Below are 25749 nucleotides of genomic sequence, written 5' to 3'. Positions count from 1 at the left end.
TTCTGAATGTGTTGCAGCAGCCAAAAAGTCAAGATGGCTCGGACGCAGATCGATGGAATCACTTCAGAAATATGCTAAATATTTATCTTAGAGAATATTCTGCTCCGATCTATATCATTTAGCCTTGCAACATTTCCACTTTGCACAAGGGGAGGTGTGAACCTGCATTAACCTGGTGGTCGAGCAGCAGCCATACATTATTTCCACTGGAGAAGGTTTTGATGGGAAAGCAGAAGGCTGAATAGTATTGATAAAGTGCATAATTATTCTATGAATGTGACTTTAACGGCTGACAGAAACAGCCTTACAGGAGGTCGCAGTCTGCATCGGTCCGCTGCTGTTCGGGATTTAATTTGATGACTATAAAAACATTTTAAAACCTCTCTGCTTCTGATTTTCTCACAAAGTGGTGGAGTACAATTTGGAGTGATGAGCGAAGTGTGCTGTTACGCTGATTGGGGACATTATAAGTGTCTTAGTTGACCAATCAGACTGATTGGTCGTAACTACTTACTGTATAATTCCTTGTATGTGTTTGTGTGATTACCTGGTTAAGCTAATTCAAACAGAACAGGGAGAAGAGCTACAAACTGTAAAAAGTGGATACACACAAGTTCAGCCTGCAGCACGGGAGATCAATACAAGTCAGTGGAGTTACACTTAAAAAATGGTGGTTTTGCAGAACATTATAAAGTCACAGTGATGTTGACCTTTGACCCTGTGGATATCACTTCATCTTTTCATCCCATCAGACATTCGTGGGGAGTTTTTGTCACGATCTAGTCTGTCACTTTCTGTATAATGGGCAAAAAATTTACTTTGTGAGTTCAAAGTGACCTTGAAAAGCTCTAAAATATCCGTGTGCAGGTCCTGGTCCTGCCTCAAAAAATGGTGTACGGGGGGGTGGAGGATAGCTTTAATTTAGGAAATAATGGAACTCCTCTAATGAACCTCTTCACTTAAGTACATGTATTAAAAAAACATTCAAAGCGGCGGAGTATGGAAGAAAGTATGGAAGAAAAACCTCCCACAAAATGAATCCCCTGAAGTCCCGTCCTGATAAATGTAATGCGTATACAGTCAAACGCAGAGACCGTTTCCCCGAGTGACATTTAATTTGAGGGAAATGCAAATAAAAAATGAGAAAACGGAATCAACAATTGACACTTTTTTGCTTTCTTTCTTTTTTTTTTTTCCCTCCCAACTTCATTTTGGGAGGCTGCTCTGCTTATTAATATGAAATTAAATTGCTGCTGCTTCAGGCTTACCCGAGTGATAAGGCTCTGCGGAGGTACAGTCTGTGTGTGTGTGTGTGTGTGTGTGTGTCGGCACTCGCACACACACACACACACACACAATCAGAAATAGAGAGCTATATATTGGCAAAACTACCTCTCTCATCTCCCCCGAACCTAAATAACACGGCAGCAGTATCCATAATAGATTCTTGCGAGCGCGGCGGAGAGACAGTGAAAAGCCTCGCGGTGGGTGAAGAACAAGTTGTTAATTTTAGCGTCCATCAAACAGTCTTTGGATTTTCCTTAGGAGGCATGAATTTGCCACTCAGGGAGGAGGGAGGTGGGAGGTGGAGGAGGGAGGTGAAGGAGGGAGGAGGGAGGGGGCGGAGGGAGGAGGGAGGTGATGGAGGGAGGAGGGAGGTGGAGGAGGGAGGAGGGAGGAGGGAGGTGGAGGAGGGAGGAGGGAGGAGGGAGGTGGAGGTGTGTGTGGGGCTGCTGAGAAATATTGTTTTTGCTTTGGGGGATCTTTGAGGATCTATACGAGAGGAGCTGCAGCGGCCCAGAGTGAGGACATGAAATCAATTGCTTTACATACTGGAGTACTTTATAGCTTTCAGTGCGCTGAAACACCTGGAATATAAGTGACATCAACATGTTATCGAAGAGGCGTGTTCGATTGGCCTACCATGGTGTCCAGGTCCAGTGTCGCCTGCTTCAGCTGCTCCTGCGACGCTCTCATCACGAGCGTCGCCTCTGCGAACGCTTGGCACACACCCCTGCTCCCTTCATCCTTCCTCTCTTCCTCCGTCATGCTGATGCTGCAGTTCAAAGCAGATGTAATGCCGTGCAGCTGGGCTGAGAGTCTGCCTGCAGAAGCTTCCAGCAAGGAAAATTGTTTTATGAAGGCCTCCCGTGCTTCTGGAAAGAACAAAAAAAAAAGCACAAAGCAAATCAAAAACCACAGTAAATCCTTGGCGGATTATTTCGCTATGAATATTATTTCTTGCAAGACTCGGTGGCAGGAACGCTGTGTGTATTCTGACACATTACTCTCATTTACCGCCAGAGTTCAGACTCTGATCCTTTCCTGTGTGTCTGTGTGCCGTCAGAAGAACAGAATCCATATGTAACTCCGTCCTGATGTCAACAGTTTCATATTTTTTTTTTCCTCTGATGTTTCTAGTCCGTCTGCGCAGCCGAGCCAGCTCGACGCAATTAGTAGAAACACGTCTGACTTCATTTTGTGACACACTATGCTCGTCTTTTTGTCTTTGTGCCTCATAAAACTGGAGATAACAAGTGCATTGTGCGCCTCAGTGTGTGCTGTTTTGTGGGAGTCTGTCGCTCCCATATACTTGTTAAACTATCATTGGGCTACACAATGTCATAACGTACATGGCTGAAAACTACGTGTGTGTGTGTGTGTGTGTGTGTGTGTAAGTATGTGTGTGTTGTTAGACAACTGTTATCATGATTGCAACTATAATCATAATAAACCAGGGATTAGAGATGCACCGCCTGTCATATAAATAGGGATTAAGTTGGTCACACGGCGCCTTGTTCTATATTGTTATGATTTGTCTCCATTTGGCCTCTGCAGCTGAGCCTGTAAACCCTCCCACTCCCCCCAAAGATAATGAGGATATATCAGCATTGTGTTAAAGTAATTGGGAGAGGTTTGTATTGTTTGTTGCCCGCTTCCTGATTTAATGGCTTTGTTGTGCCGTATCTGTGGCGGCGTCACACTGAAGAGACGCAGACCAGACCAGACCAGACCAGCAGCCCATTTGCAAGAAAAACGCCGGGGGCGGTTTCATGTCAGAATTGTCTAAACCATGCCTGCTGGTCTTGTATGTATTGATATGGCATGTTATCATCTCGCTGCCAAAATGTGACACAATAGCTACAATGGCGCGCGAGCCGGCGTCGCATTTCACAAAGCAGACGGCTGCCAAGTGTCTCTAACTGCATGACCACGAAGGAAACGTTAAAAAGACGGACAGGCCAAGTGGAATTATCTCGGCTCCTGGCTGCTGTTACCTTGGAAGGCCAGAAAATCCTCCAGAGCATTGGGCAGAGTATCCTCCCTCTGGTGCTCATGCTCATAAAGCCTGGCCATGTGATACTTCAGCAGGTGGTGCTGCTTCCCAAATCTACCTCGGCAATCAAAGTGAGCCAAGAGCTTCTCCAAATCCTGCAGGCGAGTCCTCAGCTTTTCTGCCTGTAATAGCAACGAGATTTAGATTTAGTCAATGAGAATACAGATTTTAGCGAGAGTGAAACAGAGCACAAAAAAAGAAAACCACCGGGGTTGCAACAACAAATAGGACAGCAAAATATCTATCCGCCCAGATCTGTATTTATTTATTCAGACCCGGGGATTGAGACAGGACTCTGATTCTTGGTGCACCGCAACATCAAAAATGTAGTATTTCAACAAAAGCAATGAATAAATGAATATCAACAACAGGATAAGGATAAAATACGGTTTTCATATCTGCATCCGCTCACGCTATTCTCCGCATAGCGTGTGGCAAAAGAAAAGCATTTCTGGCGATAACTAGATTACACTCCTCGGGAGTCTACGAGTGGAGCGAAGGTGCTGTGATTGGCACCAATTTCTTGACCGTGGAGGGTAAGTGTTCAGGTTTATAAAAAGGCTGATCTCACTGTGATCATACCTTTTTTTTTTTTTTTAACCACATCAGGGATGATGGACCACTGGTCACACATGTGTTACTGTCAGGCTCGTTCTCTGTAGCTGGTGAGTGTGCGGCACCTGAGGCGCTAATGAGCCCACTTCCTTGGTGTAGTCATTTTAAAAACACCACGTATAACATATTCTTTATATATGGATTCAGTCTTGCCTTTCCACAAGTGCCACATGTCTGTCTCATTATTTTACCCCATGCTTTATTTCCCAGTTTCTTTCTAACATCTTTCTTGATCATCGACCACACATCTCTGTCTTTTACAGCCGCCCTCTCCTTCGTACTTGTTAGTCTTTTCCCCCTTCCACTGTGCGAGCCGGAGGAAAATGTGAGCAGAAAGACGGAGAGTGGGAGAGGCAGAAAAGGGAGAGCTAGGGGAGACTGAGGATAGTGAGAGTAATTGCAGGTGTTCAGAGCAGACAAGGCTCGGGATGTTCACTGAATTGCTAACACCATGGAAATCACAGCATGCATTCACACCGGTACAAGCCGGTCCGGAGAGAACACAGAGCCACTTTGGCTGGAACAAGAATATGTACAGAGAAAAGACAGAACATGTCGGAGGTATCGGATTGGCCTCAGAAAGCCAGATCCAGGGGATGCAGCCACCTTAGCATGCAGACGTGGGCTGGAACAAATCTGAAGGGACAGACAGAAGCAGCACAGGAGATCATTAGGGCAAATGTCTCTTTCTGTTTCACTGCACATCTACTGTTTACTTGCAATCTGCAAATACAAAGGAGCCATATGGCTGTCATGAGGGTCTACAAAGGCGAGATGTGCTGGGGAGGCAACCGTGCTATTTCCAGAACAAATTGCACCCCGGAATAGCAAGAGCCAAGGCACAATCGATGTACAAAGAATTTGTGTGAATGTGTGCAGGAGACACACAGCAACAGATAGTAAAAGATGCAAAGGTAGTGCTTTTAGTCAGACGCTGACACATAACTGAAATGTAGTATTTTGTAAAATGCTGCATTTTTTCTCTTGTTGTATCTCAGAGGGAGCCATGCTTTTTAAACCAGAGTCAAGGTTTCCTGTGTCTTTGTATACCAAGGCTCAACAGAAAGTAAAGGGATATAACAGGGCTGATTAATTGACTTTCACTTATTGTGTATTTACCTGCACCGATTTTTACTTTTGGTGCTTGACAGTATTGTTCCTGAAACTTGCCAGCTGACAAAGCTTTGAACTGAACTTAACAAGACGCCCGTTTCACTCCCGTTGTTTGTTTCTCTCTCAGCCGTCGATGGTGGATGTGCTCGCTGGTGCATACTACATTTACTGGCTTTATTCTGGAGCCATTGGAGTACACTCAACATTAGATATATAACGTTAATGTAGAGACTTTCCCACTTCTGTCTCTATCTGCTGTCTGCGTGACAGGCAATAGTTTGCCAACTGATATTTCGGTGTTGCGGGTTTGAAGGCTCAACAAGCAGAATTTTAAAATTCCCTCCACAGACAACAGTCACAAACAAACTTACACTCACCTGCTTCTTAACAAGGCCATAGCACACGGGGCATTCCTCGCACTGGTGCGTTGCTCTGTTGTGGAAATAGTTCAACTCACATTTGTCACACTTGTAACCCACAAAGCCCTGGCGACAGTGGCAGGTCCCGTTGCCGTGACACTGCATGGAAATGGAGCCCATTGGGTCACAGTTACAGGCTGGAGGAGGACACAAGGACAGAGATGGATGGGAGGGCAAGAAGACAGGGGGGGAGCAGCAGAGGTAAACATGGAGGAGTCAGAAATGCCTTCATGTGTGATCTGTGTTAGATGCATGAGAGGATCAGAGGGTAGAGCACTCGCAATGCCTGAAGTAAAGTCCTGTACCTCTGCAACCTCGTGACGAGAATCCAAAGAAGCCCACACGGCAAGAATCACACAGCCTCCCCTCCACTCCTGCACGACACACACACTGCCCCGTGATTGGATGACACGCGATGGATGACGAGCCAATTGGATTACACTTGCACCTGAGGAAGGAAGGAAGGAAGGAAGGGAAGGAAGGCAGGGGATGAAAAAAAATAATAAAATCCCAGTAATAGATTCAGTTTGTAAGCCGGGTTATTAAATCTGTTCAACAAATCCACCCAGGCGATCTTTAATACCTCTCACAGCCGACACCTGGTTGGAGGTTGAAGAAGCCGACTTCACAATAACTGCAATCCCGTCCCGTCACGTGACCGAGGCACTGACAGCTTCCCGTCTGAGGGTGGCATTCGTTCACGTGCCCGGAGGTTCCGGCAGGACTGCAGCTGCAGGCTGAAGGAAACAAACAAAAAACAACTTCATTACCAAAGCAATCATATTACGTTTGCTGGAATCATGGCAATGCATCATGTTAGCGTGTGGGTGGGTGGGTGGGGGGGAGTTGTGATTGATTTTGATCCCAGAGCGCTTGAGGGAGAAACAGAAAAGAAATGACCGACAGCACCGGGGAGACTCATGGATCTATTTCTGACGTTGCTCTGTACAGAAGTTCGACCCGCGGCTTAAAGAGGAGGAAGACATCACAGCTGTGACTCTTTGTGTCTCTGCCTGTCCGTCGTTTTTTTAATTCTCTCGAACCAAAGACTCCTTTTTAGTTTTTCCTCTTTATAGACGGGGGGGGATCTTTTTCTGACTCGCAGCCATTTGTTCGCCCCATTTTCAGCTTTCACCTCTCACGACTCAAGAGTGCTTCACTTGTCTAAGAGGAGCTCCGGAGCTGATTAGTCAAGACCATTTCAAGGCGCTATTTTCTGCGATCCTTTAAAGGCAGAACCCAAGGCCATCGAGTCCTTTGTTCTCAATGTCGTTCAGGCTATTGCTCGACTCCATCCTGTGGAAAAACCAGCAATCTGAAGTCTTAACGGTCGATGCGAAGGAATGTCAAGCATCTCTTGAGTGAGGGTTTGTAAAGATCTCCTCCGAAAAATGCCTAAGATTTAAAAATACTCTCGCTTCGAGTAGGAGTTTGTGTCTGATACGGTTTTTCCGCGAAAGTACAGTCACCGTCATTTTTTTAAATTCTGAAAACCATCACTCCTTCTCCCTCATTATAAAATCTTGATCTACGAAGAATCTGCTAGACGACCTTTATGTGGTTTCCTGTTATACCATTGATAAGATGATGTGACTGAAAGAGAATATGTTGGAGTTTTTTTGTTTGTTTCATGGATTAAAAGAAGATGATTTCTCTGGAAAGATGAGGAGAACATGTTAATCTGACGCTATTTTTCATCTTTGCAGCAGAATAAAAACTATAAAACAGTCGGAGCGAAACAGCTGATCGCTCGCGTGAGTTTAATGTTTGCTACATGAAAATTCTCTCGGAAAAGGTTCTTACAGCTCCCATTAGGTTCGTTTATTCTTCTTCAACGAAGGCAAGTTGCGAAATTGAGGATGTTTTTTTTAAAAATTTTGATCCTTTAAATGCAGGTCGACTGTGAGAGCAACTTATCAGGACCTGCGCATTTTAACATTTGATGTCTGTTGGTGACATCTAGTGGTCGTAGTAATTATTACGGCTGCAAAGGAGGAAGTCAGGGATAAAGTAGTATGAAGAGCTAAAATGTCTGCTCAGGGAACAGGGCAGGGTTGACAGTCAAGTCAGACAGCCTCATGACTTTCATCCAGGATTCAACGTATGTAGCGGATAAGACAAAATTGAGTTTATAGGTAATGTTGGTATGTTTGTAACTGAACTGATACCGAAGGTGAAGTTGTTATTTTAACACAAAAAAAGAAGTTTTCCTCGACTTAACCAAGTGGTTTTCTCGCTGTTTTGGAAACACTGATATGTGTCATCATGGCAGTCGGCCTATTCAGCTTTTTAGGTTTGAGGATGTGTTGCAAAATCTGCACAGCCTGTAAATATGTTTACGATGGAAACGCGGCCGATGTAAACAGCAGCATTGTAGTGAAGTGTTTAACTCACGTGGGGCTTGAGCACAGAGAAACTTTCCTCCCTGGCGTGGATGAATGTGAGAACAGTCTTTTCGTGTTAAACTATGCACAGTGATGATCACACATCCAGGTGAGGTAACAGAAAGCAAAGCACATCTTTGTGAGTGAGGTCGTACGAGGTGCTCAGCGGTAGTTAGTCAGTGTGGAGAAGCAGACAGTGCAGCCACATGCTGACAGGGGCCGCAGCAAATCCGATCTGAGCCTCCTTAAAAATCAATATTAGTTTTAGTGTATGCTGTATTACAATATTTTCCATGCTTTACCTCGCTATTAGACAGCAGCTTTTCTAACAGAGAGCTGTTTTATTGCTCTCCTCTGACTCCCGCTGACAAAAACAGACATTTTAATCTGCAGAACACGGGAGCTGCTCATCCACCACCGCCTCGAGTCGAGTCCGTGTTCATGTTTGTTTATGTTGCTGTGAACGTTGGTGAACACTTTAGTTTAATCATGTGGAGAAGCTGGAAGTCTGGATTAAACACCTGAACTATCTCTTTGACCCTGTCGTACATAAATACATTTCCTCTTAATAAATTATGAGCATAATAAACCAATTGACCCCTTCCTCCGGGCTCTGGTCCCTCGTCAGTAACTCACCCCTGCACTTCTGGACAGCCGTCTGGTTCAGGGCGTCCCCGTAGAACCCCCTCCGGCAGCGTTGGCACTGGTCGCCCTCTGTGTGTCCCAGGCATTTCAGACATCGCCCGGTGACGTGGTCGCATATTCCCACGGCGTTGAAGTCCACGTTTCCGTTGCAGTCGCATCTCGCACACGGCCGAGCCGCCCCGGATTGTCCCAGGGGATCGCCATAGTAACCGTCTTCACACATCTGACAGCGCATCCCTGCGCAGAGGGTGAAAGGTGAAAGGAGTGGGCGGGAGTTAGTTGGACGACTGAGCGGGAAGACTGTCGGGAGGTCGTCCTCGAGTCCCCCCGCCCCCCTCAGAGTCTGTTGTAACTGAATTAGAAGCTCTGGCGTGTCTGAATCACAGGTGGCATCAATCTGTCATGTGGAAGTGTTGCATCATTTCATCCTTCACGTGAAGCCTGTTATTTTTCTGTGTGGTGCCATTGAAGAAAAAAGAAAGAAAGAAAGAAAGAAAGAGAGAGAGAAAGAAAGAAAGAAAGAAAGAAAGGATAATGATACTGCATCGCTGGTGGTCATCTCACCTGTCCGTCCTGCAGGGCAGTTGGTACAGACCACCTGTCCTGTCTCCGCAATTTGAGCACAGCTGGTACGGTCCGGGCAAGGGCACGGCTGACAATCACCAGGAGTGCCAATCAGAGCGTTGCCGTAGTAACCATCCAGGCAGTGCTCGCAGGTCATCCCCGTGGTGAAGTCTGAGCACTCACACACACCTGAAACAGAGAGAGAGAGAGAGGAGTGGAACAATTACGTGCCCCTGCTACACAGACGAACACCTGCTCGTATTTGACATTGTTTTCTTTTTTTTTTAACGCCTGTGGTTCTGACACACATGGACCACAGAGGGCGGCGTTTCCCCTCCGTCGCCAGCAGAGCGCGCTGTGTCTCTGACCATCACTGCAGCCACTCCATGTACTAACACCACAGCCTGATCCAGTAAAAAGCACAGAAAGAAAACATTCCCCACAGCCCACCGTGGAGAGCAGAAGACAACTAAATTCACCCCGAGTATAATTGCTTTGGGAAATATAAGAGCCAAATGCAGTCCGAAAGACCTTCAAGAAGTAAAGCAATTCCCTCCACCAAGTGGGAGAGATTACCAATTCTATGATGTCCTAAAAACCAAACTGTTGTTTTTCGAAAAAATCCTCAGAAAAAAAACAACAGCTCACAGCTCCGCGCCACTTTGTACGCCTCGTTCACCTGAACACGTGTTACGTAAAAATATACACCAGATCTCCGATGAATTCTGGGATAGATTCTCAGTCCTCCTCATTATGCCACATTTCAGTAGCAGTCGTGATAGATACAGAAAAAATAAAAAATAAAAAAAATACCCACACCAGTGAAGAAGATGACACAATTCAGAGTAAAGCAGCAGCAGCAGCAGTGAGGCTCGCTGCAGCTCAGTGACCTGCAGTGGCTCTTAACGTCACACACACTGAGATGACACCACACACACACACACACACACACACACACACACACACACACACCCTAAGAGCCTCGTGTGCACTTGCCGAGTTTGTGCAACGGCAACTTCTGAAACGAAACAGCAAGAATTTGACATAACACAATGTGGCATTCTAATTTAATAACCGACTGACCAAAAGCTTGCAAAGTAATAAGTGTCTAACAGTCTCGGTAGAAAACCGCAAAGTGGAAAAAAGAAAAAAAAAACAACTGCTGAGATGCTTACAAAGTTAAATGTATCATAAGATCATGATGTGCAGGCGTTAATTAAATTTCAATCACCGCTCATGCATTTCAAACTGTAAGACAATAATAGCCGGCGTGTGCATCTGCAGAGGAAGACATTTAGCATTCCTGCTGCACAGCGTGACGTCAGGCTCTTAGTATTCGCCGGGCGTTTTGGATATCAGAGGAGTCGCAACAATTTGGGTCTTTTTTGGGTCAATTTGATCTTTTTTTTTTTTTTTTTGAGAAAAAAAGTTGACTCCAGCAAAAAAATAAGGGGGGTTGATAACAATAATTGTGCTGATTTTCTAGAGGAACCCCAATAAGATCGCGACGCATTGCAAATAATCCACGGGCGTGTGATTTTTTTTTTTTTTTTTTTTTTTTTACAGAGGCCTCATTAAAATTTCCACAGCGCTCCCTCGTAGCCTACGGTGTGATTCGCTGAGGAGCTCTCCTGTGCATTTTTTAAAACAAGCTCACACCGCTGAATATCGGAGTGAAGAAATTCTCGCCTGTAGTTATCGGGGTCGCTGCAACCGATGTCCCCTGCCGCTAAATAAAGCCCTGTTGACTTCGGCCCCTCTGAGTCAAGTACGTGAGATAACGGCTGCAGAGCTAAATTGATCACACGGCCATTAGGGGGAACGGTTATCCCGTTGCCTGATGAAGTGTGGACTTCTGGGTAAAAATCATTAGTTCTTTGGCGAGGTGAGGTGAATAATACATGACTTCCAAGCGCGTAATGCCAGTCATTTAGAAAGAGTATTTAGTAATAATGATTGTCCCAAGCATAAAGAAGTGAATCCTTCTTGAATTTCACAAGGCATTACAATGACACTGATGGCATGCAGTGTCAATCCCCAATGAGCCGTGGTGAATTTAATGGCAGCAGAAATGTGCTGACTTTACTGAGTGTGAAGATGACTGAGCGTGATATGAGTCCGAGGGCCTCCGCGACGCGATTATCATTCCATCGGCTCCTCCGGAAAGGCCGTGCATCACAAGCTGTGGCTGGCTGACTGGCGACGGGCCCCGCTGGTCACGTGACGCCCCTCGACGTCATTAGCTTCCAACATCCCGGCAGAACAATTTTCTATCAATGAATCAATGAACGTTCATTCAGCTGTAATGAATTGGGATTTCTGTGAAGCTCCTTCGTGGAGCTGCACACTTTGTATCCTTTCACAAATCCGCACAATCCCGCCATTCTGCTGTCGCCCTCTCGTACTCCCTCCCCCTTTTCAGCGGTGGAGCGCTGCTTCCCCCGCCTGAACTCTGCTCGCCTGCTCTGTGATGGCAAAGTAATATTTTTGTATGGGAAACAAGCAGTGTTTCAGGTTTTTCTTTTTGAAGAGGTGCCCTCCATCACATCCACATCATCCTCTCCGAAGAGCTCCTTTCTACCTGCGCCTCACCGCCCCACTCTGCTCCTGCTCGCCACAGAAACACACACACATCCCGGACTAATGCACTTCATTAAGGAAGCCGCTCGTGGAGGACAGGAATTCATTGGAATACATCGCTGTGCGATAGCTGCACGGACGGATGAAAAAAGGCCGGTGGCTCCGTTTCTTTCACTCATTGTGTTTGTGCTTTATTCAGTGTTCCTCTCAAACAGAGTGCGACGAGTAGCTCCTCCAGAGATAGCGCGGTTATCGTTTGTTTGCAGTGGCTCGTAATAGCTTTAACACCAGATGGAGACAGCACAAGTGTGAGGGACGGATCCAGGAAGAGATGGATTTAAAATGAGTATGTTTTTGTTTAGCAGAGGATCAGAGTGCACCGCTCGTCTGTTATTACAATCCTGCCCCTCGAAATCTGATTTATTTACTGACTGGGTTACTTACGAACTGGGTTTCTGAAGATCAGTGCATGTCATTCTAGCATCATCTTGGGAGGTCTGTCTGATGAAGAAGGGCAACATGTGGGGTCTCTGATGACACGCGAGCCCGGAATTACAAGTAAAACAAGTCACGTGAGCTTGAAGCAACACGTGGCAGCGACAACGATGTGACTGTTCAGGCTCCTTTTAGGCTCTTCCATCCAAGTAAAAGAAGCACGATAATAATTCTCGCTAAAACTAGAGTTTCTTTCCTGTACAACACGGGTGTGATGTCAAACACACAAGCTTTTCAAGACCTCCGCATTTTCCAGAAGTCTTGTCTACTCAGCCCAAGGGAACTTTAAAAAGCTTCGGGGCCGAGGAAATCTATTTACTAATGCATGCGAACACCCTGTTTTAATGAGGGAGGGACGGAAACAAAACAGAAAGCGAGACACACACACACACACACAGAAACATCTTGTCTGCAGCTTCTCAGGCCTTGAGGGTAGAGAAGTTGGGGTAAATCTGCTGCAGGACTGTTTGATGGTGATGCTGCTCTCTAATTTAACACACATATGCTCGCCAGCGCCCGGCGCTGCAGATGTGGCTCGTCAGCGTGGACTGAGCGAGGAGTGGACTGCTGCAGAGGAGAGAGGGGATGTTTAGGGAGGAGGAGGAGGGACTGTATATTCTGTCAACCCCCGTACATTATGTGCACAATACGGATGACTGGGGAAATATGTTTTGTCATACCGTGACTGTGAAAAATAAATGCATCAATTCTTGTTTTGTGTACAGAGGCTGTCAGCCAAATTGCTGTGGCCAAGGCCCTCGGGTAGAAGGGATGGGAACTCCGACGGCAGTGGCTGTAACTCATGCTGTCGGTCACCTACAGTAGTGTGCTGCAGAGGAGCAGGACAAGCGATCTACAGTGTATTTGACTCTGATCAAAACACGTGAAACTGACACGATGAGCCTCTAAATAATTGTTTGGATGTCTCGCGTCTCTGTTCCGTTGATCTAACAACATGTGAGACCTTCTCCTGGACCTCGACAAGCACTTGTGTCCCGCTACGTCAAACTGTGTGCGTTTGTTTTGTGTCTTAAATTAATAAACAAACATATATTTCATTGGGTTGCGAAAAAAAAAAAGTTTATCTTTCAGTTCTTTTTAGCAATGCTAGTGGATAGCCGGCCTGTGTCAGTCCACCATTTTGCTCCTGAAAAAGGTATTTCAAAATCTATTAGCTGGACTGCATGAATTTGTCTCACAGACATTCATGGTCCCCAGATGATTACTTCCTCTTCAAATGTCTCTGACTTTTCGTCTGGAAATCATATGAAACATCTACTGCCTGGTGTGACAAAACATTTTGGACATTCATGGTCCCCTGATGATGCATTTTTATGACCTTGGTGATCCTGTGAAAGTGGGTTGACTGCCATGAAATCTGGTGCAGACATTCACTCTACCAACACATTGATTTCTACCAAAGTTGGTGCCCTGACTTTTCTAGCCCAGTCACCGGGATAAAATGTCGGTAATTAACAATTCAGCAAACCACTGATACTATCACCTTTGTGTGTGTCATGCCTCTGTGCCCTGCTGACGTATCATGTTCACACTATAGGTTTATGACCTGACTTTATATCAGGAAGCAGGCATGATGGTGAAGTTCCACACAGGAAGTGCGCCATGTTGTGTGTGAAACTAGTGAATATTTTGGCGTTTAAACATTTTTAAGCGTGACACCACCAATGGAAACTTTTATAAGCAGACCTCAGGACAGTGTCCAGCCATGTTTGGAAGTTTGAAGTTTTTAAATGTCAACATATCTGTGGTTTGCAGAAACATCACCTGATCATGGCAGATTAATTACATTCTGGTCAGACTCAGGTGAACATGGTAAACAATACTGTGCCTCTTAAGTGTCTCTTGCATATCCCTCAACTTGAATTAAATGCATAACTGAGGTGCCAAGTGTCCATTTGATTTTAGCATATTTCTTCATGTCCTTACATTTTATATAACCATCCAGGACAGGCTGGGAGATGTCCATGCTTTGGTGGCTTTCTCTGTAAGATCCAGTGTGCAGTTCAGCGTCCCAGAGGTTTTCCTCTCATATCTGCTGTTTCTCAGGCAGAGGAAACTTCCTCATTTTCATTTGATGATGCATCAGGTTGGTCGTGCTAAGTTTCCCCCCCTGTCAAAACTAATTTAATCTCGGAGTTAAAAAAAAACAAAAACAGAAGGTTGAAACCTTTTCAAACCAGCGGTCTCTGACAGGGTGACTGCAAACCAAAGGCGGGCAGACAGAGTGTGCACATTGTTTATCTTCCTGTTTATTTTCGTGTAAAATAAATGCGCTGCTTGTGAGGAGATAAGTGAAGCGTGCTGAATGGGATCAGCAGGAGAAATTACATGGTAAGATTCATTCTAACTGACTACAACTGTCTGTTTTTTTGTTGTTGTTGTGGCTCATTCTCGGTTCCTCTCCTCCCCTCGCTGTCGCTCCTCATATTCCATCACGCTGATACAGGCCCGGCATCTCAGGGCTTAGCCTGCAACAAATACAGCCCACCAGAGAGATTAAGGGGGCTGAATAAGCCAGTACTAGAGCCGGCTTCACTCTCTATCAGTTTGTCTGCCTCAACTTTCTCCCATAGATTTTTCTAACTAATGACCTTAGAGAGCTGAAGATGGCATTTAAGCAGGCATTTGGGGAAACGCACGCCCCGGCTTCCTCCGTCTCATTCTAAAGCAGCCCTTTGTTAGTAAACACTGACTCACAGCGTCCTCCATTTTACCCCGGCATTCTAATGAGGACCGCGACGAGCCGCGTGTCTGGTAATTTCTTCATCCGGTACTTCCTAATTGATGCAATGAGACAGGTGCTCTGGGTTTATGGCCTTTATTAGGCCCACTTCAACGTATTTCTCTGGAGGAGCCCCTGGTGGTCCGTTTCCCCTTCACAGACCAAGACAGCAAAAAAAAAGAAAACAAACTGCAGTGGGCGCGACATTTAGCTATGCAAAAACCACTGCGCATTATTCAAAAATTTGGCCCCGCACAAATGCCAAAGTGAGAAACAAGCATATGCTGTTACGCAACAGAGGAAAAGAACAGAAAGAACGTATTTATTCTGGGGAGGTTTGTAGTTTGCAGATGCACATGATGCATCCAGGTATTATCACTGGCTGCAAGATTACGGCTAGATGTGGTTTAACTAGAAGTTTAAGGTGAGAAGTTGAAGCCAGTTTTGTTTTGCCCTCACGGGAAAGTGTTTTTGTACGATCCTGGGAGGTTCAGTTGAAAATCATTCAGCATCCAAGTCAAAGCACAAGCAAACAGCCTGAGCAATTTTTGCAAACCGAGCAATTTACAGACAACGATTTGGAGTGGAAACTGCAGCAGCGGTGCAGGAAACCTTGTGTCTCTTTGTATAAAAATAATATAATAACATTTGTTACATTTTACCAGAAACCTAAACCACTTAAAAAATGTTTTGTTACAGTCAATACTTTTATAAACACCAATCACTTCTAATCTTTAAGGCTTTGGTGCGAGTCACATGAGAGGAATCGACCAAATGTTTTCATGCAGGTGATGAACTGGATCGTTAATGGACTATTAACCTGGTCAATATGTGATTTCTCATTAATGATGTCTTATTGACAGTTTAATAAAAAGTTAAGTGATCACCGAAAGCTGTTTCAACTAAGCCTGCGAATGTCTGCACAACATTTCACACCACTCCATCCAGCGGTTGTTGGGATATTTCCGTGGTTGGCAGACCGATGTACAGATTGACATTTGCTTCCCCTAAAGCTGCGCCGCAAGCTAGCATGGCTAAAAATGAACTGTCAAAGCAGAGCACCAGAGGCTGAGCTATCCTGACTGGATCATACATTTACTGTAATGCAACAAGACCCCTCCTGCCTGGTAAATACCTTTCACACCATAGGAACACAGACTTTCTGTAAAAAGAAATGTGTAGTCTCTTTTTTTTTTTGCTTGAGTCCCGCTGTAACAGAGCTACCTCTAGATACACAGAAGGAACTGGCTCAATCCAACTGGCTCTCCAATTACAGATACAAAGATTAAAGGTTGAAATCTAACTCTAGTAAATGGGACAACCCTTCAAGACCCTCAAACACATCCGTAGTCGTCAATGATGTTAACGTAGAAAGACACTTTGAATGTGCCGTTTTCCGCGGTGGTAAAAAAAGAAAAAGATTCACAACTTCACTCAAGTCACAAAAGAAAGAGCTAGCAGTTCTTTAGAGGCTGATCAAAACAACCAGTATTCCTTCACTGTGGGAGTTTAGTTAAAAAGGGGAAAGTGCACCAGTGGTATTGATCAAAATGTGACATTAGCCCCTTTTAGATAGACAAAGGTGGCACATTTGCAGCAAGGTGAAGGCTGCAATGTGCTGCCTTGTCTTTCTAAAAGGGAGGTGTAATATTCCCTCTTTTCCAAAAAGCCGCCACTTGGCCACCACTGGGGTAAACATAAACATGTGACGTGACATGAAGCATGAAGTTCAGCATAAAGAGTGAAGCAGGTCGAATTTGTCTTCAAAATAAGAGCTTTACATTGCACCCCACTGGAGTTTGGAACTGGGTTCTTAGCGAGGGGCTTTTAATTTGAAAGTAGCGACCGTTAGCAACTTGCTGCTACAACAACAAGCGGACAGTGAAGACAGCTACAGAGACCGAGGAGACGCTGCATCTCCTGGATCTCAGCGGCTGTCCAGTTGCTAATCTTAATGTCCGCGGATGAAGTGATGGACTGACTGCGGTGATCAGCTGTTTCCTGGTTTGAAAACTCCCCGGCTGCGGGTCGCACAACAGCGCACGTAATCAAGGAAACTCGTAGTCACTTTAACGTGAAGCCGAATGAATGCAGCTGTAGAGCAACGGCGTGTCTTGGAATCGGATCATTACCACAACTGTTGACTTTGCCCTCTAATTGCCCCATCAGTCATTTCTTTGTTCAGACGCACACCTACATGACATTGTCCTCTGAAGATGTAAGTAACAAGAGTGGTGCAGTGTCGAGGACTAACTCCGGTCTATTAGGGAGCAGAGGGCTCTAATGCAGCACCCTAATGCTCAGTTCCCAGCAGAGACTCCAGTGTCAGGAGCATCATGTGTTTCATTTGTTTGGCTGATTAATGAGCGCTCCTCTGCAGCGTGGGCTGCTGAGAAAATGGAGTGTCTTCGCTTTTATTCATACGTAACAATCCCCCTCCTCTCTCTCTCTCCCTCTCTCCTTCCTCGACACCCTCCCTCAAAGCGTATGAATTATGGCCTTCGCCAGATTTGAGAATGAAAGCATGTCCAGTCCAGCGCTGAAATAAAAATGTACAGTCCAGAACTGTGAAAAACACATGCGTCACACACAGTTTTTCTTTTTTGTCTGTGTATGTGTGTGTGTGTGTGTGTGTGTGTGTGTATCTGAAGGACATATGTTTGACTTCATCAGCCCTGCAGCAACCCGAGCTCGGCAGAAAATTGCAGTTTGCTCGTCCCACCACAAATATTATCATTTCCAATCTGTTGTGTTGCGCTAGAGCAAATAGGACCGACACAACTTAGAGGGTGTTAATAAATCATGATTATGATGCACCATTGGCTGCAGCTTCCCTCGGCAGCCACTGAATAAACTCCAGCCCAGTTCTGTCTGTGGGCACACCCTGCATGATGATAGAAGTCGTTAGGTAATTATACAGCAATTAAGATTCTGATAGGAGAAACAGCAGGTTGGTCCGCCCTCGTGGTGACAAATGATGAACAGGGTGTCTCTAATCGACTTACTTTGATAGTTCCCCTTGACCTGAACTTATAGATTTATGGAGAGCTTCTGCTGTTTGTTCGCTTCCTTCCTTCCCTCTTTTTTTTTTTTTTTTTTGTTTGTTTTATTAAAGACAAGCCAGCAGGCCTTCAGAAGATGACATGCCACCATCCATTTGAAAAAGAAAGGCTAATTTTAACGAGCCGCCTCTCCTGACAGGCAGCTGCTATTCAACCCGAGAGTTTTGGTGCCAGAGGACAAAACACGGGGGAATTTTTTGATCCGTGACTCAGAGGACACGTCTTGTTCCATATTTAACACTCATTCATCATTTGCATGGAACTTGTGCCATGTAAATATTTTAAAGCACAATGAGAAGCATGTTTGTGTGTGTGTGTGTGTGTATATGTATATTTATAAATATATAAATGTATTAGGGCTGTCAAAGTTAACGTGATAATAACGCATTGATGCAAAATCCTCTTAACGGCGTTCATTTCTTGTGATAAATGCCATGATATGACCCTCCGCCTGCTCTGTAGTTTGCAGTGACCTTGTGCATGGCGAGCAGAAACAAACCTCCTTGAGCAGAAATGGATAAAGAAAAGGGTCTTTTGAAAAGGCAAGTTCATCTTCAAAGCCCTGCCGGCTGGTTCTCTCCACAAGAACGAAGAAGTTATTTGCATTAACTGACGATGTGAGCTGAGTTACCGCTGGAGTGTGTCGAGTCTCAAATGCTACTTGCTGGCCGAGCACACAGCTGATGCAGAGAGCCCTCCTCCGCCCTCGGTATGCAGAATAACTAATATATAATACATAATGATCTTTACAGTCTGTGGGAGCTAACTGCTGAACGTTAACTGAACCAGCTTTGATGTTGCACATCCTCTTTTGAACCACAGGCCGTCCCGCGGCTCGTTCATGATCCCTCACCAGAGAGCCTGAGATGGAAGACATTCGATTGACTTGTATGCATGCCCTACAGCCTGCAACAGCCAATGAGAGATCGTGTAGGCTCTCTCTTCTTTCTCCTCTCTCCTGAGCCCCTCCACTGACCAGCCTCCAGGTGACTGATCCATCATGTAGCTGATGAGATTTCAAATTCTTGCAATATATAATTCAATCAAATTATAACGCCCTAAACTTGGAGTTTATGCACGTTTATGTAATTTTAAGTGTTTAGCTCTTTAAATGCTCTATTTTTGCTCGTAAGCTCTTGTTTTTGACAACATGGCTGACCTGGATGGAACGTCTTGGTCTGAGTAAAGTAAAGCCAACGTGGAAGAAACGTCTTAAACCTTAATGTCTTTCCTCTGGCCAGCAGGTGGCGACTCAGCTGCTCCACCAAAAGTCCGATTGTGCATAAGCTTATGAGAACCCGGCTCCAAAAACCAAAGATGGCAACTTGCCAAGTTGGTTCACACTCGAGTTAAACGGATAATTTGGGGTTTGCGCCCAACAATTAAAAACACGAGCACGTTTCTGTTCGGTCCGCCCTGTAAACTCCTCTCCGCTCGTCTGACACTTTCAATCTTCTCCAAGAACACGAGAAACAAAACTGACTTCTCAGTTTTTCTCTCACACCTGCTCGCTCATTGTGTGTTGGCCTCGAATCCTGTTCTACATTGCAGCGCCTCCAAATTACACGTGGCGTGAAAGAGCCAGAATTTTGGATCCTGATACAAAATTAAACGAAAGACGGGAAGGCGCATGGGGAGTGGGAGCTTAAGAACAGTACACACAGATGGGAAGTCAAGGAGTCTAAAAAACAAAGTCAAGGTGACTTGGGAGAGGCAGGTGCAATCCTAGCTGAGAGGAAGAAGGAGGCAGAAGACAGCAAGAGGCTGAACAGGGAGTCTGGGGAACAGGGAGAGAACAAGTGTGTGTGCGTGTGTGTGTGTGAAAGTGAGAGAGACATCCAGATTGAGAAGAGGCATAAGAGACACAGAAAATCTGCAAGCAAATTAGACATCATTAGCCAAGAGGCGGTTAACAAGTCTAATTAGGGGGGAGGCAGGCAGGCAGTGATACCAGACTTGCTTCTGGACCTCAGACACACTCACTCACACACACACACACACACACAAACACAACACACACACACACTCACTCACACACACACACACACACACAAACACAACACACACTCACAGCCAAAAGCTTGAGGCATCTCCTAACTAGGTCAGATCTGTGATACTTTAAGGCTGCGGGTAGGAGGGAGGGGATAGAGAGGAAGAAAGAGATTGAAGAAAGATAAAAGATGGAGGCTGGGACCTCGGATGGGAGAGAGTCGTCTGCTCTTGGTGGAGATGGAGAGACGCGTTTTTAAAAAGCTGTGAGAGCGAGATAGCGTGGAGGAAGACTCCGGGAGAGATGGTGCGTGTTAGTCGTCACTCACAGAAAACACAAACACACACATAAATAACTGCAAAGCGGTCTGACTTGTTTACACGACCAGCAGCTGCTGTTTTACTTCTGTCATTTACGGGACGGTGCGTTTGGGATACAGAAGCTGAGAAGAACACTGCAGCTGCTGTTATTATCTGCCATAAAAGTGACACACTCCTGGTTTAGCCGGTATTATAAAGATTTGTTGCGTGAAATGAGGATATCGCTGTATTAGTACAGCCATCCAGTTCTCAGCTTGAGTGATAGCTTGCCGATGCTCCTCAGGGACGACTGAGTTACATTCCCCTTGAAGCGATGATGACTGAATGTCAGTTCTGGAAAGACAACGAAAAATGCTACAGCGGGAGAACAGCCTGCATCTCTGTTCTGTTCCCCTGTGCGCTCGCAGAGGCGCACATCTGATGATCCTTCATCTCGCTGAGCGCTGGCGGAATGCTTCGGAGGGATGGCTTCATCGCCCAACCAGCAACTTGGATATCTTAAGTATTCCATAATAATACGACAACATGCTAGGTGTTTAACGTCAGAGGGAAAAAGCTTGTTTCTACTAAACTCCGTCTTTCAAGCACAACCACGATTCCAAAATAGTTTGATGAATCATTGTAAATAAACGCTGGAAAGATGCTCATGTGCAAATATTTTTTTGAATCAGTGCTACATGAGAAAAATGGCTGTGTTTTTTTCTTTTGCTACTGTGGTGACAGCTGATGCAAATGTCCTGACTTTGACTTCCAAGACATGCTGCTGCCCACACCTCCCATAAGGCAACTTATCTTCCACTAGGCCACATTTACATCACGTGGGATGGATGGTACAGATCGGAGGGATTTCCTCATCATGTGAGTTACAAAATTGTGCTTTGACGGTATGATATTACAGTGTGTCTGTGAAATTCAGCTGGGACTTGAATGCAGCATGAGGTTGATGAATGAGCGCGCCTGAAACCACACAAGTAAATTTTGTTTTCCAACACTTACCGTTGTCAGATCGCGTCCCTGCTATCAGCTGTAGAGTCGATACAGAGAGTTAATACAATGTGCGCCATGGACACCACTATTTTTCTTCCAAAGTTTTAATGTCTCAGAGCGCTGTGCAGCCCGGTGGCAACATTTTAAAAGTCCAGAATTTGAACAGAATAATAAAGCACACACTGTGTACTCTATGGTAAACAGGGAGCGAACTCGGACAGAGTCCACAGTTTCAAACTTAACTTTCTGCTGAGTCATTTACAGTCTAAGGCTCAGGCAACTTTCCCCAGTGTATCGATATCTATATGTTTCCTTAAAGTTGACAGAGCTCACCCAAAGCAAAAGAAGACATCGTGCAGCTTCTTTCACCGGCTGCAGAGCAACTCCCTGCGACTAATACATTGACTTTTGACATTGACAGTGGCAACTGGAGGAGTTCTTCTTTAAATAGAAAATGTTTTGCCCTTGATTTATGATTTTACTCTCACTCGGGCCTCTTTAAGGCTTTTCTACACGTGCAGGAGTCAACGAAACATAAACACGAGCGACACCAAGAGCCATCACACCATTTGAATTCAGCGCACACGCCGAATGCCCTATAAAAGTTTTGCTCGTTACCCGTCTCTGGGTGGCAGGATCCATGTTGGTGGCAGTTGCACGGCACACACGCTGAGAGCGGTCCTCTGCCGGGGTCGTCCCAGGTGAACCCCGGCGCGCAGCGCTCACAAAACTGGCCGGCAAATCCCGGCGGACAGGAGCAGGTTTCCACCCACGGGGCGGGAATGCTGGACGGACCGGAGGAGATGAAAGCTGAGGTCAGGATCACGCGGGCGAGCTGCGACGTGTCTGCAGAGGAGGGAAGACAGGAAGAGCGCTTTCTCATAAAACTGATGCTTGCAGAGATCAGTAGTAAACCAGTAATTGTTGCCTCAGAAGCCTGTTGGAGTGTTTGGGGGCACCTGCTCTTCTTTCGGAAAATCAGCAGTGTGTGAGAGTGTGAGTGTGTGAGTGTGTGTGGGTTTCTGTATCTCGTTAAGCAGTAGGTTATTAGCATTTGTTGCCGCGCTGTCCCTCCCTCCCTGTCTCATTACAGGTTCTGGCCTGTGTTTACAGTTTATAGTCTCACACACACACACACACACACACACCAACACGCGCACACAATAACAGATTCATCCACCCACACGACCGTAAACGCCACAGTTAATGCTCGCTGGCACACGCACGTGCGCACGCCTGCGCCCACACACGGACGCTCGTCACCCGGGGAATCTTTGATATAGCAAATGAATAAATCACTGCAGCAGAGCAAGACGAGAAGAAAAGGAGACAGGAGACTCGGTGGAGGTATGTCAGACGTGCAGCTCCTGTGGGGGTTTTTCTTTTCGAGATCCCTCTCTCCTCTCATGAATAGTGATGGGGGCAGGCCGTCCTGAACCGAATCCCTTTCACCCCTGTGCTCTCCTAACCACAGCCGCCGATACATGGAGAGAATATGCTGTGCACATTTGACTATGTAGCTTTTTGTCAGATGAGAGACAAACCAAGTGTGGATGAGCGGCGGCATTAATGAGGGAAATCTGAGTGGAGGAAACAGTGAGGGGGGTTAGAAAAGTGGAAGAACCAGAGGAGAGGATGGACCCTGACTTCTAACAAGTCATGATCCGACCGTTCCTTCAGCGCTGATGAAACCCAGTTCATTTGCACCTCTGAGGGATAATCAGCAGGCACGGCTGTCCTCTTCCCTCTCCATGCCTCGCCTTATAGCCTCTACCCTTTCTGCTCTCCTCTACCTCCTGAATTCTATTAGCTCATTCAGTGGAGGGAAATGTGCAATTAAAAGCGGTTTCAGACACTGTACCTCATATTTCAGTTAATTAAAAACATTTCATTTTAAGTCACGCCGCGAAAGTTCTCTCCATCAATCCTCTCTCCAAGAAACCTTGTCAGACCGGCAGAGACTTTAATTCCCCCTCGCTCGCTGCAGCCCCCGCAGACAATGACAGTTTAGGTCTCCTTAGGTACCTATACATTAAACCATTAAGCCATCGAGTCCTCATAAACTGCAATATGCCGATCCTCTCCGTTCCAAACTGAATTTTCGCGTCGGAGGAAATGAAAGGCCCTTTTACCGTGACTGCTGTCAAAGCCCGCCTTTATAGTCCAAAGACAATACTGTCATTAAAATAATACACTTCTGTCATAAGAGACTGTCTCTGGCGCGCAGAGAGAAATTTAAAGAGTGGAGGAGAATGTGAGAGGCAGAGAGAGAGAGAGAGAGAGATGAGAGGACGGCGTTATAGGATTGTGAAATTAAAGTTTGCCGCGCAGCCCGCAGCGATAAGGCACTCCGAGAGCTGTTTGAGAATGATTTTGAGCCCTAACACAAATCATTAACAGAGTCTCTCCCCCTGCGATGCACAACGGATGCGGTGTAAACTGTGTGCTTGACTTTGTTTGCACGTTCACGTGGGCGGCTGGCCACAGGATGGAATATGCATGACTGCGCCTCTGCTTCTGTGTGTGCACAGTCCAGACCTTGTTTTTTTTGTAATTTTGCGTGCCACGTGCACGTGGAACTAACACAACAGTGCGTGTCACAACGCCCGCGCCGAGCAACTAATTAAAACGGTGTAAGTATGTGTGAGAGAGCTGCCGATTTCGGCCAGCTGTTCCGTCTTCTTGGCGCTCTAATCCGCCGTAATGCCGCTCAGATCCTCCCTGCACTTTACAACACAGACTATCAGATAGAAAGAGTGGAAGGACACGATAAAAATAAGAGGAGGTTTTCAAGAACTGGTTCCTAACATCTGGGAATAAATGTCCCGTTCCCTTTTTTTTTTTTTTTTTTTGTTGTTTTATTTTTTATTTTTTTGCTGAGCCAGATTTGGAGCAGCTGAACTATTCCCTGAATACAAACACTGACATTGTTTTAGCAACTGTCTTTGTGCAACTTTAATAATTTGTGCGATGAAAAAATTATTAATAGACATGTGAAGGTTTCTGAAACTTTCTGTGGCACTTGTGAATTCTGCTGGTGTTATATTTATACACGGCCCATATTCAGTACACAGTGATGGAATGTAACTAAGTATATTTGCTCAAGTTTACTTCAAGTATTTCCATCTTCTGCTGGTTTACACTTCCACTCCACTACATTTTGGAGGCAAATATTGTACTTTGACTCCACTACATTCATTTGATTACTTTAGTAGCTCCTTGCAGATGACATGCTTTATCTGTTATTAGGGAGACTGACAGTGATCCTCACACAAATACTACTTCTTGTTACATTCTCTTGTATCATGCTTCAGTACACAGGTCTGTAGTAAAAATACTGCATTACAGGCGAAAAGTCCTGCAACTAAAAGTCATGAAATGTGTTTTCAGCCACATGTAATTCATGTATCTTAATGAAAAAATACTTAATACACACAGAAGCCTCATTCAGAGTGTAATACACCTTCTAAACTTCTAACCTAATTCAAGTACTGTACTAAAACCTAAAATTGTACTTCACTTGAGTATTTCCACTTTCTGCTACTCAACATTTACCACACATTCTTAATTACATGCTGCATAAGATCCAAGTAAATGTTATATTAATTAATAACCATAGTGTACAGTATATACACACATATAAATACATGTGTTCACTTATACTTAGAAACCTCAGTGCATTTAATATCAGAGACTGTCCATCGCTTAAGTAACATTTTTACATAATATCTGTACTTTGGACTACAGTGTCACTGTAGTGCAGCACATAGGAGACACAGTAGTCACGTAAAAAAGACAAACACCCTCAAAATAACAAGCAAAACAGAGCCTGAACTATCCGTGATACCTGCGTTAACGGCAATCTTTACACACCCAAACACAACACTTACAGTTGTGTCCTCCAGCATTGCTGATTCTGAGAGCTGTCAGGTTGTAAAGGAGATTTTGGAAATCAAAGGCAGACAGCGCAGGTTTGAATCTCATCTCACTTTCATGGAGCCTGCGAAAGGAGAAGACAGAAAACACATCATTTACAGTGTGTTCGTGCTGCGCTCGAACAAGAAAAAAAAAACCAAAAACATCACATTTTAACAGGAACAGAAAACCAAAGTGAAGTTAATGTGTTTACACGGCAGATTTATGAATAACTGGAGTGTGTGTGTTTTTTTTTTATTTTTTTATAGCTATTTAATTACCGACCTACAGCTGGGCTGATAATAAATGCCGTGTCGCAGCTTGACTTTTAATGGTAGACTGTCTATTGAACTACCTTGCAGACACACACAAAGTGCGAAAGAGAAAAATGTAAATGTGCTGACTTCAACACCTATTCAGGGTCTTGATCATTGAGCTTTGCCATCTGCTGAAGGATGCTCTGCGAAGCCGGGCTGCACGGCTGACATCTGCCTGTTTTATCCCAGCTATCGTGCAGTCTCTCCGTCTTGATGAGAGGTGCTGTGTCAGCTCCACACGGGGCTCCGCTGGGTTACATCAT

At 45.2% G+C, this 25749-nt stretch overlaps 1 protein-coding gene across 3 annotated transcripts in view; it reads right to left on the bottom strand.

The window, feature by feature from the left end:
- The window catches only part of lamc3 (laminin, gamma 3), a 135016-nt gene that overhangs the window by 10930 nt on the left and 98337 nt on the right, over nt 1–25749 (bottom strand). For all 3 annotated transcript variants that reach the window (XR_005078124.1, XM_037117083.1, XM_037117084.1), the window contains 9 exons: nt 25145–25254; nt 21873–22100; nt 9078–9266; nt 8505–8750; nt 6068–6221; nt 5790–5932; nt 5443–5621; nt 3279–3459; nt 1924–2156 (listed from right to left, as the gene is read on the bottom strand). Coding sequence is in view for 2 of the 3 variants with exons in the window: in XM_037117083.1 (XP_036972978.1) it covers nt 1924–2156; nt 3279–3459; nt 5443–5621; nt 5790–5932; nt 6068–6221; nt 8505–8750; nt 9078–9266; nt 21873–22100; nt 25145–25254 (1663 nt within the window). In the remaining variant the exon portion in view is untranslated. The remainder of the gene's footprint in view (nt 1–1923; nt 2157–3278; nt 3460–5442; nt 5622–5789; nt 5933–6067; nt 6222–8504; nt 8751–9077; nt 9267–21872; nt 22101–25144; nt 25255–25749) is intronic.

This window comes from Acanthopagrus latus, chromosome 12, assembly GCF_904848185.1.
Source record: "Acanthopagrus latus isolate v.2019 chromosome 12, fAcaLat1.1, whole genome shotgun sequence".
NCBI classification, from domain to species: Eukaryota; Metazoa; Chordata; class Actinopteri; order Spariformes; family Sparidae; genus Acanthopagrus; species Acanthopagrus latus.
This window is presented reverse-complemented; position numbering and strand designations above follow the sequence as displayed.